The 15,232-nt window shown below is 31.7% G+C and overlaps 1 protein-coding gene across 3 annotated transcripts in view; it reads left to right on the plus strand.

The window, feature by feature from the left end:
- The window catches only part of LOC143249144 (ubiquilin-1-like), a 75,112-nt gene extending 61,794 nt beyond the window's left edge, over positions 1 to 13,318 (plus strand). For all 3 annotated transcript variants that reach the window (XM_076498532.1, XM_076498534.1, XM_076498533.1), the window contains 2 exons: positions 9,663 to 9,750; positions 10,303 to 13,318. In XM_076498532.1, coding sequence (XP_076354647.1) covers positions 9,663 to 9,750; positions 10,303 to 10,367 — 153 coding nt within the window. In that variant the 3' untranslated portion in view covers positions 10,368 to 13,318. The remainder of the gene's footprint in view (positions 1 to 9,662; positions 9,751 to 10,302) is intronic.
- The last annotated feature ends 1,914 nt before the right edge of the window (positions 13,319 to 15,232 follow it).

A 15,232-nucleotide genomic window follows, 5' to 3' on the forward strand; every position in this document is an offset into this window, starting at 1 on the left:
GTGGACCACAGCAAACAGCTTTAACTTTTCTCTCTCTAAAACCATTTGCATGCACTTTTGCTGGGTATTCACCCTGATCCTGAACTCCGGTGAAGTTTTGCTGCCTCTGGTCCCTGAGACGAAGTTCTTGAGGGTTATCTTTGACTGTAAGGGTCAAATGTACAAGAGCACTGAACATCCTACATGTCCTCTCTTCCACCACTTGGGGAGTGGATCGATGTTCTGTGCTAAAGATATATCATACTCTTATGTAATCAAAACTCTACAATGGATCACTGGTCTATGGCTCTGCCTTATAGATGCTAGACCCCATTCATCATAGAGGTCTTCAGCTCTGCACTGGGGCTTTCTGCACTACCTCATTTCAGAGCTTATATCTAGAGTCTCATGAACCTTCTTTGCACCTCTGCTGTTTGTGACTGTCTTTACTATATGCTTCAAAACTTCATTCCTTACAAAAGCATCCCACCTGGGGTTGTGTTTTTCTTCCTCAGTGGGCCATACTTTTCCAGAACGAACGAAATGCTATTGCTCCTTTTGGCCTTCATATCCACTGGTGAGCCCATCCCACCATGGCTTTTTACAGTCCCCAAATGTTACCTATCTTTAAGTCATCTGAGGAAAGTAGACACTCCTGATTGGTAATACTTTGTTATTTGCTGAACATCTTTTGAACCACAGAGATGCCAACTATTTCAAGTGACTGAGCATAATGATTGTAGACAGAGCCTTTTATCATTTGCGGCTACTAGGCCTGACCGATGTCTCTAAACTATTTATTATTATATTATTATTATAACTCTTATTATTTATTACTGCTATAGATTGCTCATTTATGACTGTGTTTTGTGTATTTAATAAATAAATTTTAAAAAATTCTATTGAAATTATGTATTTAGTTCAGAGTAACAAACATACTGGTAAAACAACATTGAACATGCACAAGCAGTAAGCAGAAAAAACCTTTGTGTAAAGACTAGTTTATATCATGTTTATGACTCTTATTGTAACAGTTTTGCAGCTGTTGCAGCCTTTGCTTTCATGAGAATGTCTCTGGATGGTTGGGAGTTATAACATTGTCCATTTAACTGCATACACATCTTGTGTGTTATTAATACTACTCAAAACTGAGGTGCTCAAGTTTGGTCTAAACTTGCTTTTGTTTTTAGTCACTAAACTAAATATCCTTTCACTGTCAGCATTAGAATGGAAGATTGTAAGAATTCCAAACATAACCCTACACAGAATGTCATACTTCTGGTTGCCATTTCCATCCTTAACTGTAGACAGCTGAAACCAAAACTTGTCAACATTCAACTAAAGAACAGTTTCTGAGAAAGTATCAATTTGATAGTTCAAATATTGCCCTTCCAACTTGTCAATAGTGTCGTGCTCAGGATACCTGTCTGTAAAGAACCATAGAGAAGAGAAATCTTTACTTAGTTTTGGATCAGCAATCTCTGCTTGAATCAGAAGTTCATCATTTAGAGGGAAATGTTTCATCATGTAATTTGTAGCTGCAATATAGTATTTCTTGACACTGGTATGGAAGCTGATCAGGTCCAGGTCCTTTTCATACTTAACAATGTATTCCTTGGCAGTATTTCCAACAGAAACTGCCTCATTAGATTTGTGTAAGGATTCATTGTTGTAGTCAAGTTCAGTGATGTTGCCTTCAAGATATTCTGACTTCATGTGTCTGACAAGTATATTTTTAACTTGTGTAATCAGAGTTCTATGCATAATGTGTATGCAAAGTTCTTTTCTTTGCAATATCAAATTGGCTTGTTCAAATAGAGGAATTGCAGACTGAAGAAAAAGACAAAATAACAAGTTCATTTTGTTGTCCAAGAAAACTGTAAACTTATCTAACTTGCTCTGCGCATAACTTTTCTTGGTTACTTCCTTTCTAGCTTTCATTTTCTTCTCTTTTTTCATTGATTGTCTCTTCTTTAGAACAAGGTCAGACTGCCTAAACATATATTGAGTTATATCAAATTTTCTTTTTCTGCTTTTGGAGACTGTTGTATTGTGTCCCTGTGTGGTTGAGAGGATGTCTTGACTTTGTCCCTGTGTGGCTGAGAAGATGTCTTGACTGTGTTCCTGTGTGGATGAGAGGATATCCTGACTGTTAAAGTCTTCCTGCCTGACTGAGCTGCATGTTTAGATCCTTTTGAATCTAGTTTTTCCTTTTCACAGTAAAAATACTTCTTCAATGGCTTCCACATGTCCAATATTCTGTTGAGGCACACCCCAAGTGATAGCCATCTTGTGTAAACAAGTTGTAGAATTTTTCTTGTTTCTATGTCATACAATCCTTGAAACTCTTTGAAATGTTGTTTTCTGCTGGCACTTTTGTCCAGAAAATAGTACATATCTATCAATATATCAGAAACTGGGCAGGGCAGCTCTCTGGAAACATTGGGCAGCAATATTCATGAGGTGACAGGCACAGCCCATGAAGTAAATGCTAGGCTGTTGTCCTGAGATGTGTCCCATCACACCTTTACCTATACCAGACATAACTGAGGCACTGTCTGAAGAAAAAATAAGACAGTTTTCCCATGGAATTTTCCTCTTTGTCAGTTCTTGGTCCAAAAGCTTGAAAATATTCTCTCCTATAGAAGCTTCTTTCCATTCCACCATTGTCAAAAGAGAACAAACAATTTTTCTAAGCAAAGAGTCAAGATATCATGCAACCACTGGATACAGTTTTGAGTCATCCATGTCTGTGTTTACAGTTTAGCCACAGATGGATCCACTGTTAGCAAGTATGCTTGAAATCATTTTGTCATCTTCACAACCCAACATTTGTACAATAGCTGTAGTTTTGGTTCTAGCACAGCCATATTTTTTTGCTATATCAGAGTCTGGGAACATTTTTCAAAATAGATGTCCTGCATGATCGGCTACAGCTAGGGGTAAATTATGAGCAATGACGAATTGCGTAAACATCACCTCTGCATTTATAGCTTCATATTCTGAATTCTTACTTATAAATGTCATTATCTGCATCGTTTTTGTCTTTGCCTCAGCTTTTTGTTGGTAAGATGCCGATTTTGTATGTCTGGAACAATCGTTTATCCCACCATGCGCCAGAGAAAAATCGATGTGACAAACTGTAAAAAACGCATGACTGTCACTGACTTTTGATGCAATGACTGGATATTTTGCACTATACTCTTTCCTAAATTTTTGATTCACAGTTTTAGTCCTTTTAGATGTACCAGAAACAAGACAATCTGGTAAACAAGACCTCTTTTTTTTCCATCTTGTGAACGATAGCATTGGTGTTTCTATGCCACTTAGAAAACGATATATACCCATCTACGTGAGCACTGATTGGCTGACAAGCACTGATGATGTAACTATGGATTCCCCCCATGTACCCAGTATGGAGAAGCACCGCACTCAAACTATTGTTAGACGTCGGAAATACAAATATTTTTTATTATTTCAAGCACAAACATGATTATTGCAAGTAGCCATTTGGACTATGTCTTTTATTTATTATCAAAATTTATTTGTATCTCACTAGAAATTTTCTTTTCACCCCTTTCAAGCCCTGGGGGAACAATTTATCACTTTATTGTATAGGCCTATATAATATATAATAATTTGGGAGTTGCAACAAGTCGTAATATTTGTCTGTATGAGCGTATGGTCGTAATGTATACACCAAAATCGTAATGATCGGCATCTCTGGAACCATCCTTCCATTTCTGTTTATACAGATGGCTCAAAATCAGGTGACTGTGTAGGATCTGCCATGGTTTGTTGTGGTTCAGTGGTTGCAAGCAGAATCCCCACTACAGCTTCTGTGCTCACTACTGAACTGTACGCCATTTCTCTTGCCCTGGATTACATAGGAGCTAAGGAGTACTCGGAATTGTACTATTTATACTGACTTGCTTTGTTCTCTACTGGCCCTGAAATCACTTCACATTAGCTCTCACTCTTTCTTGCCGATATTCAAACCTGACTGGCCCATTTCTCTTTAACATTTACTTCTATTCAGTTATTCTGGATACCAAACCACATTGGTATTTGCAGGAATGAGCTCATTGACACTGCAGCTAAGTCTGTCTGCTGTGCCTGTTCCATACATGGACTGTGGTCCTGTATTCAAGGCTCAGCTTCGTGCTAATTGGCAGTCGCCTTGGAGTGAGCAACTTGAAAATAAGCTTTTCCAGATAAAACTATTTATTGGACTTTGGCTGTCTTGTTTCTATAAGAATTGGGAAGAGGAAGTTGTCCTAACTAGAATCTGCATTGGTCACAGTTTTTAACTTGTCATTTTCTTTTTTCTAGGACTGATGCACCTATGTGTGGTTTGTGGCACACTCAGATCACAATAGTTTACACTTTACTATCATGCCATTGTTACGACTTTCTACAGTGACACCATTTTAGATGTTTTGTCCCAGGGTTTAACCCTGAAACTGGACAGTGTCATTGGCAATCGTGACATTGTCCATCTTACAATTTTTTTTTATATTTTAAAGGCCATTAGTCTTTTCAATGCAATTTAAATTTTTGAATTAAAACATTATACGTTTTATTTTAACATGATTTCTTTTTACAAAGTTTAGTAATTTTTCTTTACTTTTAATAATTTTGCCAGTTGTTTGGCACAGATATCCTAGTTCCTTTGCACCATAAAATACCAACCAACCAACCAACCATGTTCATTAGACTATCTGGATTTCCTGAGAGTAACGCTGTGAAAAGAATCTTTAATACACTTTTGTATAATTCAACCAATCAATTCTTCTTGTCAAGAGCACTGAGTGAAACTTGATAGTTGCTGGGTTTCTTCATTTGGAAGGTTTGATGCTGCTGTGTATTTGATATCAAAGAACTGCCAAATTGAACAGAACATCATTCCTGTGTCCTGTTGAAGCACCACAGCAATGCCTTGAGTTCTGCATCATCTCTACAGTGTAATAAAATCCAAGGGATCCTCAAAAATATTGCTAGACATTTTAACAATACCAATCTCCAGTGGAATAGTGTAATCATTCCTTCCTTTGTTTTCTTTCTTGATGTCTTTGATTTGCTCTGCAGCTGTTTCCCTATCTGCTTTTTTTTGTGCCATTTTGATCTCTAGGTGCAAATAATTGTATACAAACTGACATTGTTGGCTTTTCTCACAAGTACTGCACATGTGCACTTTGTTCTTACAAACCATTTTCTTCTGTTCCGATATTAACATTGCTTTATAAATACAAGGTCGGTACACTTACTCATTGAATGTCTATAGTATGTTAATATCTGTTTTGTGGATAGCTGTGTATTTGGTTTTCACAAAGGATATGGCAGTCACCTACTTTTTGTCTAACTGGGTTTTGGTAAAAGTGTTAGCCAATAAACAAACAAATTGGAAAATTAAATTAGGGTTTGTAAAATCCCGGGTGCCTGGCCCATGGAAGCTCTGTTAACCCTATTCACACATGACAAAAAGTGTTTTATATTCAATATTTTATTAAACTACTTTTTCTTCATGTTATAGCAGAAAATGTTAGCTAATAATCCATAGCTTAATAGTATATAAGTTTTAAGTTCTTAATTCTGCAAAGGAATATTTTTTTAAAATCCTGAAATTCCACTGGCATGACACACATGACACATTTTCTCTTAGCATATTGTTATGCCTATTTTATCCACCACTCCTTGAAAGAGTATGAAATTAAATGTAAATTACTCTCTATAAAATTGTTATTACTCAGATAAACTGCATTTATTATGACCTTCAAGTTTGCTTGGTTACTGAGCTATCTAACAGAAAATTAGACCCCACCTGTCATATTCTTTCTTTTATAATTTCTTAATAGTTCACTCTTACATTTAATTATGTATTACCTATAACTTATAGAAGGTCCAGGTTTTTATGTATCAAATCACATGTTGTGTAACATTAAGTTCTGAATGGTTAAATGTCATTTTCACTTAGATTACACACAACTTTCTCATGAGAAAGTAAATGGCTAGCTTGAATGAATTTGTGAAGGCTATTGTTGTAGAGTTAGAAAACTAATTTTTTTGCTTGACATTATTAGTCTATACTATTTAGAGCATTATTTAATTAAATCAAAATTATTAATTACAATACTATGAGTAGTATAAAAACTTAAGGCCAATTCTTTTACAACTGAAAGAAAAGAGAAGATTTGATAGGTATTTCATTTCTTGTTTTTCATGGTTATTCTTCATGTATAATTATAAAAGCAACTAAAATGTAAAAATAAGGATGTTTATAGGTTAATTAAGATTAGATTAAGTAATATAAATAAATAATAATAATAACAAAATAAAAATATTTCATGAGACACATGCGAGCTGCTTTTACTAGTTATAGTAGCTTGTGGTTAATGTAACATGGACTGCATGTTCCCCGAGTTATTTACAACTTACGAGACCATGGACTGTAGTTAGTAATGGTTCAAAGGACAACAAAACAATAAAATTATTTATAAAAAGATATATGATGTTACAAACTAAAAATAATTATGATAAAAGAATGTGGTCTTATATTAAAATATTAAGTCATCATAGAAAGAAAAAAGAGTATTTATATTTAATTTGATTTTTTGTTGTTTTTTCTTGTGGTTACAAGGTCAGTCAGAATACCATTCCTGTTTCAAATTAGCTTAGAGAAAATTACATATAAACTTTCAAATTTTACTGAAAAACGTTTAAATTTATATAGGAGGTCTTGGAGATAACACAAAGGAAATTTGAGAAGGAAAAATATTGTTAATTTTAAGATAAAAATGCTTTTGTGTACTGACTATTCAAAACAAATACTCAATATATTTATAGACAAATCTTTATTTTGTTTTAATACAAAACTTCACTAAAAAATGTAATTTTTTTGTGTGTTCAAGACTTAATATTAAGTGAAATAGTGCTGTGCACCCTGACTCCATGCTCAAAAAGTTAAAAAAGATGTCCTAAATATCAATTTTTTTTGTGAGTCCTATAGCATGCTGAAGCATTAGGTCAAATTTTATGTTTGTAATGTCCAAATACAATGTGTATAGTTTCTTACAAATTAGGAAATTAAATTACAGATATTGACAAGTGGGAACCTAAAATAAGAAGCTCCTATCTTTCCATTTGCTGAGATGTTGTTATATTTACTGAATCAATCTCAGTAGCTCTGTCAACCTCTTTTCATTTTTGAGATCTCTTACATGCATCTACGTCTGTCTATGATGTGTGAATAACGAGATGAAATTATAGAATTTTCTCCTAGTGGCTTTCTCAGCCAGTTCGAAGTACATTGGCCCTAAATTCTTTCTTTTTATCCCAGAATCAAATCAGACAGCTTGAAATTTCATTTCCCCACCCCCTAAATACAGCTTACTTACTAAGCTTAAAAAATATAATGGAATTTTATGGTATTAATATAGTCATTTATGATTTTTTGTTAATTTACAATGTATATATAAAACCTAAAAATTCTCCTTCATTTCACATTCTCCATAAGTAGCAAACAAATACAAAGTTTGCAATTAAATAAATAATTGTTTGTAATACTTCTTTATTTACTCTTCAGTGTTTTAAGAAAAATGAGTTTAAGAACTTATTTGTAAATGGTAATAATGTATGTGCATATATATTGTATATTATAACCGAAATATGACTATTTTTCAAAATATTAGTCCACTAAAACACAATCAAGGAAGGCCAGTTTTATATTCTTGGTATGATAACATGCACACATGTGCCACATTTTGCAACTTTTGTAGTGTGAGCCAGACATGGCTGAAAGGTCAATATAATAAATATATACAAGTGTATATGCTTGTGAGATTTAAACAAAAATGTGTATTTTTGTGTTACAACTTGTAGTTATTTTAGAGTCAAAATGTATATTTTATAATTTTCTTGGTGGTTATAGGATAGTTAATATCCACCAAATACATACAGTAGTGAAAATAGCAAAAAATATAGATTTTTTTGGAATAAATATTTGATAATTATCTGGAGGTTGTAAAGATTTTGCACATAGAATTTGAAAACGTTCTGATGCATAAAAGTATTTTTAGTTTTAAAATCAAGATTACTTTGCATGTTGAATAATCAATATTCAAAAAGATTTTAAAAAGGTACAATAAGAACATTACTTAAGAAATCTTACAACTTAACAAAAAATCTGATATCTTGCACATGAAATATTTGTAATGTTTACTAATAATCTGCAAACTTTTGTAAAGATACATCAACTTTATCAAAAACCATAATATGATTACTCTCATGGATGCTTTGTCAGTTACAAGCTGGGTGGATTCCACCCAATCTGTAATGGTGGTGTTGAAAAGAACTTCCATAAAATTTATTATGTAGTGTTAAACACTATTTTTATAAATGTTTATTTGTGAAGTACTATGATGTCAATTTCTTCTATTATACATTGAAACCATATAGCTTCTTGCTTGGTTCGTTTTGTATAGCTAAGACAATGCATGGGTTTCCATAACAGTTAATTCAGACTCTAAATTTGACCAGCAAAGATGCAACACTTTACTTATTATTGGATAGTCTTACTGCTTGAAGTTTAAAGGAGGCATACATATTGTTTTGTTTTGTTGGTACTATTAAGTATAAAGGATATCTTGTCTTTAAAATTGTAAATCTGTGATCTGAACACACCTTTGTGATCTAAGTGTATGAATATTTTGGTTTGTTAAGGAGAGTTACATAATAGTTTCTTTGGTGGCATCATGCTATTTCGAAGACACCAAACAAATTAAAATGTAGTTCAAATATATAATGTTCCATCTTGACTTTATTTATTTTGGTTGGTGTTCACATGACATGCAGCTTGACATAGCCAGATGATTATGGCACTCGACTTGTAATCTAAGGGTTGCAGGTTCGAATCTCCTTCACACCAAACATGCTTGCCCTTTCAGTCAAGGGGGAATTATAATGTGATGGTCAATTTCACTATTCATTGGTAAAAGAGTAACTCAAGAGTTGATTGTGGGTGTTAATAACTAGCTTTCTTTCCTCTAGTCTTACACTGTTAAATTAGGGAAGGCTAGCATAGACATCCTTTGAAGTGCTTTGCACAACACTCAAAAACAAACAAACAAATAACATGCTGAATTGCATATTCAAAATAATTTTTTTATAGTGTACTCAATCTTTCTTGTACAATTTATTGGACTGAACTTACAATTTTAATGAAAAAGTTATTACATTAACTGGGTGTGACTTTTTTTTTCAGCTCTCTCAATTTAACCTTTTGAAGCATAATGGGCTTTTTGTTTCAATCATCTGCCTGAATTGTAAACTTTGTTTTACTTTTTATAATGTTATTAACTCTAAACTTAATGTTACTTTTTCCATTCACGTAGAAAACTGAGTATTTGATATCAGATAGTTATAGTTTTTAAAATATAAAGTTTGTGCCATTCAAGAAGTTTCCAAACTTTTGTTACAAAAGTGATGATCTTGAAATATGATGAAAGTAAAAATTATTTCTAATGTGTGAGAAATAGTAATTTGGATTTTTTTGCTAAATGGAATGTTTGAATCAAGCTTAAATCAAAGTAATGGGAAATGATAAAATTTGTAACAAATAAATATTAAATCTAGTATAAAAGGTATAACATTGTTTTAGTATATGAATCAGTAGTGTTGTGTTATAGACGCAGCTACCACCGGAAGAAAGATACAGAACACAGTTGGAACAACTAACAGCCATGGGATTTATTAACAGAGATGCAAATTTACAAGGTAGGTCATTTCCAGTTCATGGTGTTATAACTAAAAGCTCGGTAGGTTTTAGCTCCAACAGTATTTTCGTTAAATTATGAATAATAATTATTTTTTTTTAGTATTAGTTCCTTAAAACTGTCTGGATAAAAATTTAGCTGAGAGATAATTAAGTAATGTACATTTTAGGTTGAATATCTAAGCTAAAACTGTAACAAGAATTGCATGTCATTTAGTTAACATAAACATGTTAAACATTTGTTTTTTATAATAATTGTATGCTTTATACATAATACGTGACTTAAACCTTTAGGTATGTTCATTACATAGAAAAAGATTTTTTATCTTAGATTACTAACATAAATTTTAATGTTATGAGAGGAATATTGTTAAATAGTAATATCTGTGTAGAAGTGCTAAAAAAGCAACAATCATGTAATGAATTCTTCTCATCTGAGCAGCATGGACAGTTATACTTTCATGATTTACTAAAAAAATTTGTAGTTTAAGGTTTATTTATAGTACTAAACTTGTTTTTCATTCTATGTCAATGTTTTCTTTCCTTTCCATTAGCCCTAATTGCAACTTTTGGTGATGTCAATGCTGCAGTTGAAAGGCTTTTGCAGTCACAGCAGTAGCAAGGTTTCTATTATAGGTGAACATCCTTAACAGCAATTTTCAGCAAGATAATATTTTATTGTACAGGACAGTTTAGGTAATAACTAATTTGCTCTATCTTTACATGTACTAACAGAATTGACCAGAAAAAACACAGGCAAAATGATGCACTTCTTGTTCCTTTTCTGTGAAAATATTTATATTGCAGATATATTAACCCTTCTTATATTTTGTGTATCTTTAATGATCTGTTCAGCTGGTATCATGATTTTATAACTTTTCCATTTCTTCTGGTCCCTATGAATGAAGTAAAACAACACCTGAAGTTAAGAATTCATATTAAAAAACAAAGTATACCTAATTTTGGTTTCTGATTGCTTTGGTTTCATGAGTCTTGGATAAATTATCACTTCTTCATCATGAGAAAGATTTTTTTTTTATATAGTAACTGGAATGTTACTTTCACCACAGTATAATTTGAGGTGCATTTAAAAAAAAAAGTGTATGAGAACACCACAAAGCATAATTAATAAATTTTTATCAAATGATCACTAATATCATTCTGCTGGTATTCAAAAACTTTCATCAAACAAGCTATAAATTATTTCAATTCTTGACTATGATAAGCTAAAAATGCAATTATTCAGAAATTAGAAGAGTTAATTACATATCATAGAAGCTTATTTCTGTGTAATATTTGGATTTTTTTAAATTTCTTCAACTGCATGTGTTGAACAATTCAACCTATGAATTGTTAGAAAGTTGGTTCATTGGACATTAAAATGTTCTTTAGACTTCAAGCTAATAAACAAAGTGATTAGTTCTATAACAAGATATTTATTGTATCAGAAGCTATATTTAAACCTACATACCAGCTAAGACTCCATACATTTTTGTCATTTATAAATTTTATTCATATATGAAAACTGATAGTGAACACTTTTGTTTTCTTCAAAATGGGAATTCTAGGATTGAAGTCCACTACATCTAGGTTTGCTGTAAGAGCAAATACAATTTTATATTTTTGTTAAATTATCATGTACTGTGTTCTACACTGTTATTTTATGTATGCTGAAAATTTAAATTGCCACACACTTGAATTGATAACATTTAAAATGTTTGAGAAGCAAGAGTTTTAGCAGTCACTGACGTATTTCCATTTGCATTATATACATATTTAGCAGTATTCATGTGGCTTACTATGTAGGATTCTTGATAGTTTTGAAATGAAGCTGTTTCATATTGTTGTATTTCCTTCTCATTTGCAGTTGTTATACTCAAAACTAAAACATCCATCTATAATTTATGGTTCTGTAGAATTCCAGAGAAGTGTTGAATTAAAATTATAGAAATATTAGTCAAAATTTTTAAAATGACAACATTTAAATATATTATATTTGTTCTTGGGATTCTAAACAAATTAATGTGTGCTAAAGTAGATTAGATGTAAAAACTGTGGGTCTTTCAGACTAAGTATTCCAAACTCATACAAACCCTTAGTTTGTTTTTTCCATAACTGTCTTCAGTAGGTATAATGCTTACTTTCCTAAATTAATCTTTAAAAACTTAAAACATAAACTGAAAACTAAAATAAAGTATTAATAAAATGATTAATCAAGAAAATTTTATATTTTTTGGTAGTTTGAAATCTTTACTCTGTTGTATAATCATACATTTATGATTTTTCTGTTATTAACTTTTACTTATAAAGATGTTTGTGACCATCAGTTAGAGGTTGCACTGCCAAGCTCCCTAAATCCTGGTATTTATATAAAAAAAAAATCCCAGGAGTTGGAAGATCCTGTTAATTCTTTCTGAGCTTGAATGGATATCACCTATGTTGTATTTTTTTTCTAACAGTAGTGATAGTTAACCAGATTGCAGGGAAAATAATAACCAGTGCATTTTCTTGATTAAATTTCATTAAAAACTAATAAAAAGGTGTCTATACTCAAGTGTAACTGTTTACCCTTTGGATACTAAATGACCCTTCTTGCTAGGTGATGGTGATTCATTCAGATATACACATACAAAGGGAACTTGATGCAAGTTTTCATAAGGTAGGATAAAAGTTTGAATAACAAAGCAATTTGTGGAAATTCTTAAACATTTACAACCTCTTGTGTATGGCTTATTTTTTAATCAATTAAATTATATAAGGAACATACAGAGAGTTTTATCTACTTTTGATTAAGGTAAAGTAAATTGTAATTAAATAAAACTAAGAATTTTGAAATTTGGATCACAAAAATCTTAAGATTGAAGACCTTACAAACTCCAACAACTACCCCTAGTACAAAACCTGTGGTAAGGGAAAGTACAGCATAAAATTGTTCATACAATATTTACATAAGTTTTAAATGAAAAATATTTTATGCTTATTTATGAGTATCAGAGTTAGGGAATGATGTCTGATATTATCTTAGAGTGCTAAATAATTAAGATATTGGAGGTATTTGAAAACATTAGAAATATAGAGAGTGAAAACTAGGTTGGTGATCAGAGAAATTAAATTGTAAAACTATTAGTTTAATTATGCAATAAATGCAAATGAATACATATAGGCTGTAATATCAAAAAGGAAATAGAAGACTGTGTAACTCCTTATAGATTTATAGCCATAATAGTAAGTTGCTTTTGTTTTTATTTTAAATACTGAAAGGTTTATTTTTATGATAGTTATTCAGTCAGTGTAGTAATTTTGTTTCTCATGCATTTTTGAAATTTCAAGGTTGTGAAAGAAGGTATTAAAAGCAGTTGTTCTTGGTTTGTTCGTTTTCAAACAACTATTGAATAATAAAACACCGTGTATTATCAGTTCTCTTAGTTGTTCATCTATGCTGGGTTACACAGTAGAACAGATAAAATTATGTTTATCTGTCCTCCTTCAACCAGTCTTCAAACTGTTCAGCCATGTTGTGGGTTTCTGTAACTTAACTACACTCAAATAAATAAATAAATAAAATAATACTGTTTTGCTGTGACAGTGTTGATTTGTTATTTATCTATATTTTTTGATAATTTATAGTGAATAACATTCACAAAAGTTTGTAAATCCTAATAATGTAAACTTGGATTACACATATTGATCAACAAAGACAAAAGCAACAAAATGTTGGGTAGCATATACAGTTTTTTTTACATTTCATTAATGTACAGTACTTTGCTATTAAGAGTGTAACATTGTATCATTGTCATCTGTTTTGTGAGGATTATGATATAAATCATGGAAATCATTGTAATAGACACTAAAAATATGTGTAATCAGTATTCTTTACAAAGTTATTTAGTGTAGTAAAATGCAGAGCTAAACATGCTCCATTGCATTTTCTGGAAATATTTCATGAATGCTATAGCTACTGAGAATAATAGTGGTTAGAATACTTGACCTTACAATCTGTGGATTCCATCATCAAAATTCTAATGTGATGGTCATTCTCACTATACACTAATTAAAGAATAGCTCAGAAGTCAATGGTTAGTGTTGTTGACTAGCTGTCTTCCCATTAGACAACAAGAGCCACCAAGTAATGGACATTATATATATTTTTTTACATTTAGTATTTCTTGATCTTTTGATTATTTCAAAACCACTATATACTTGAGTCTAATATAAATATGACTTGTCATATGCCACAGTCTGTACAATGTAAATGTAACTCCAGTTATATTGTAAATATGAATAAGTGTAGTTTTGATGTTCAACAGTGCAATTTCGGGTACAAATACTATTTCTCCTAATGGAAGATTACTTACGATCAATGACATAATGATGGTAGAAAATTGTTTTACAGTAGAATCAGGCCCCTCAGTGGCACAGCGGTGTGTCTGCAGACTTACAAGGCCAAAGTCTGGGTTTTGTTTCCATGGTTGGCAGAGCACAGGTAGCTTAATGTGTAGCTTTGTGCTTAATTGCAAACAAAGAAATGGTATAAATGGTACTTACTTACTTTCTAATCTATGATATCTAAAAATATTTTTCCTCTTTTGTTGAATAAAATGGTCTGTTTGAAAGAATCGTTGTGTGAAACATTAGCTTTTTTCTACAAGTTACTGTGACCAAAATGAAAAGTTGGTTTCGCCAAATTAATTTGGGGAATAGTTGGTTTTATTTGGGACTAAACCCTTAGCATTTCGTTCTATTTGAATTATAAAGTATAGTAAATATAAGTGAGTGAGAACAGGGGATATATTTGAAATACTAAACAGAACCTTTCATTACATATATTATTGAACCTAGTATTGAAAGCAGATTGAGCTACTCGAAAAGCCTGTTTGCAGGAAACAAGAAAAATGCATTCTACACTCGGGTAAGTAAACATGTAAAGGTTTTGTTTTGGTTTAATGTTGCCTCAGTTTCGGTAACGTTTATGTTGAATAAAGCAATTCGAAGTATAGAATATTGTTGTAACTTGCTCTATCATTAGACAGGTTCTGTTGGGTTATTTAGTAAAAATACTGACACTTGTAGGCATAACTTCATAGTGTTGCAAAAGAAATTCTGATACAAATGTGTGCCTAACCTATAGACACTTAAAGAATGTCCTCACTAATGCATCGATAACAAACATGCTAACTAGCAGAAGAAAATACGCAATAACCTTCGCAGTTTACTGCTAAAAACTTCAAAGTCATTATGTAGTCATCATGATTAGTTCCTTCTAGCAAACAAAAACTGTATTAGAAATATTGTTAACACAATATTTATGTGCAGAAAAGAGTGTTATATGTTCACACTAGTCTTCATACCTGAAACTTACTAATATTATAAAGAAATAGACAAAATGGTAATGGAATTCCTGATTTTTAGCGTTGTAAATCTGAAGACTTGTTCTCCCACTGGATGACAGCAAACTTTTTTAATCAAAACATTTTAAAGATGTTC

Source organism: Tachypleus tridentatus, chromosome 4, assembly GCF_004210375.1.
Source record: "Tachypleus tridentatus isolate NWPU-2018 chromosome 4, ASM421037v1, whole genome shotgun sequence".
NCBI classification, from domain to species: Eukaryota; Metazoa; Arthropoda; class Merostomata; order Xiphosura; family Limulidae; genus Tachypleus; species Tachypleus tridentatus.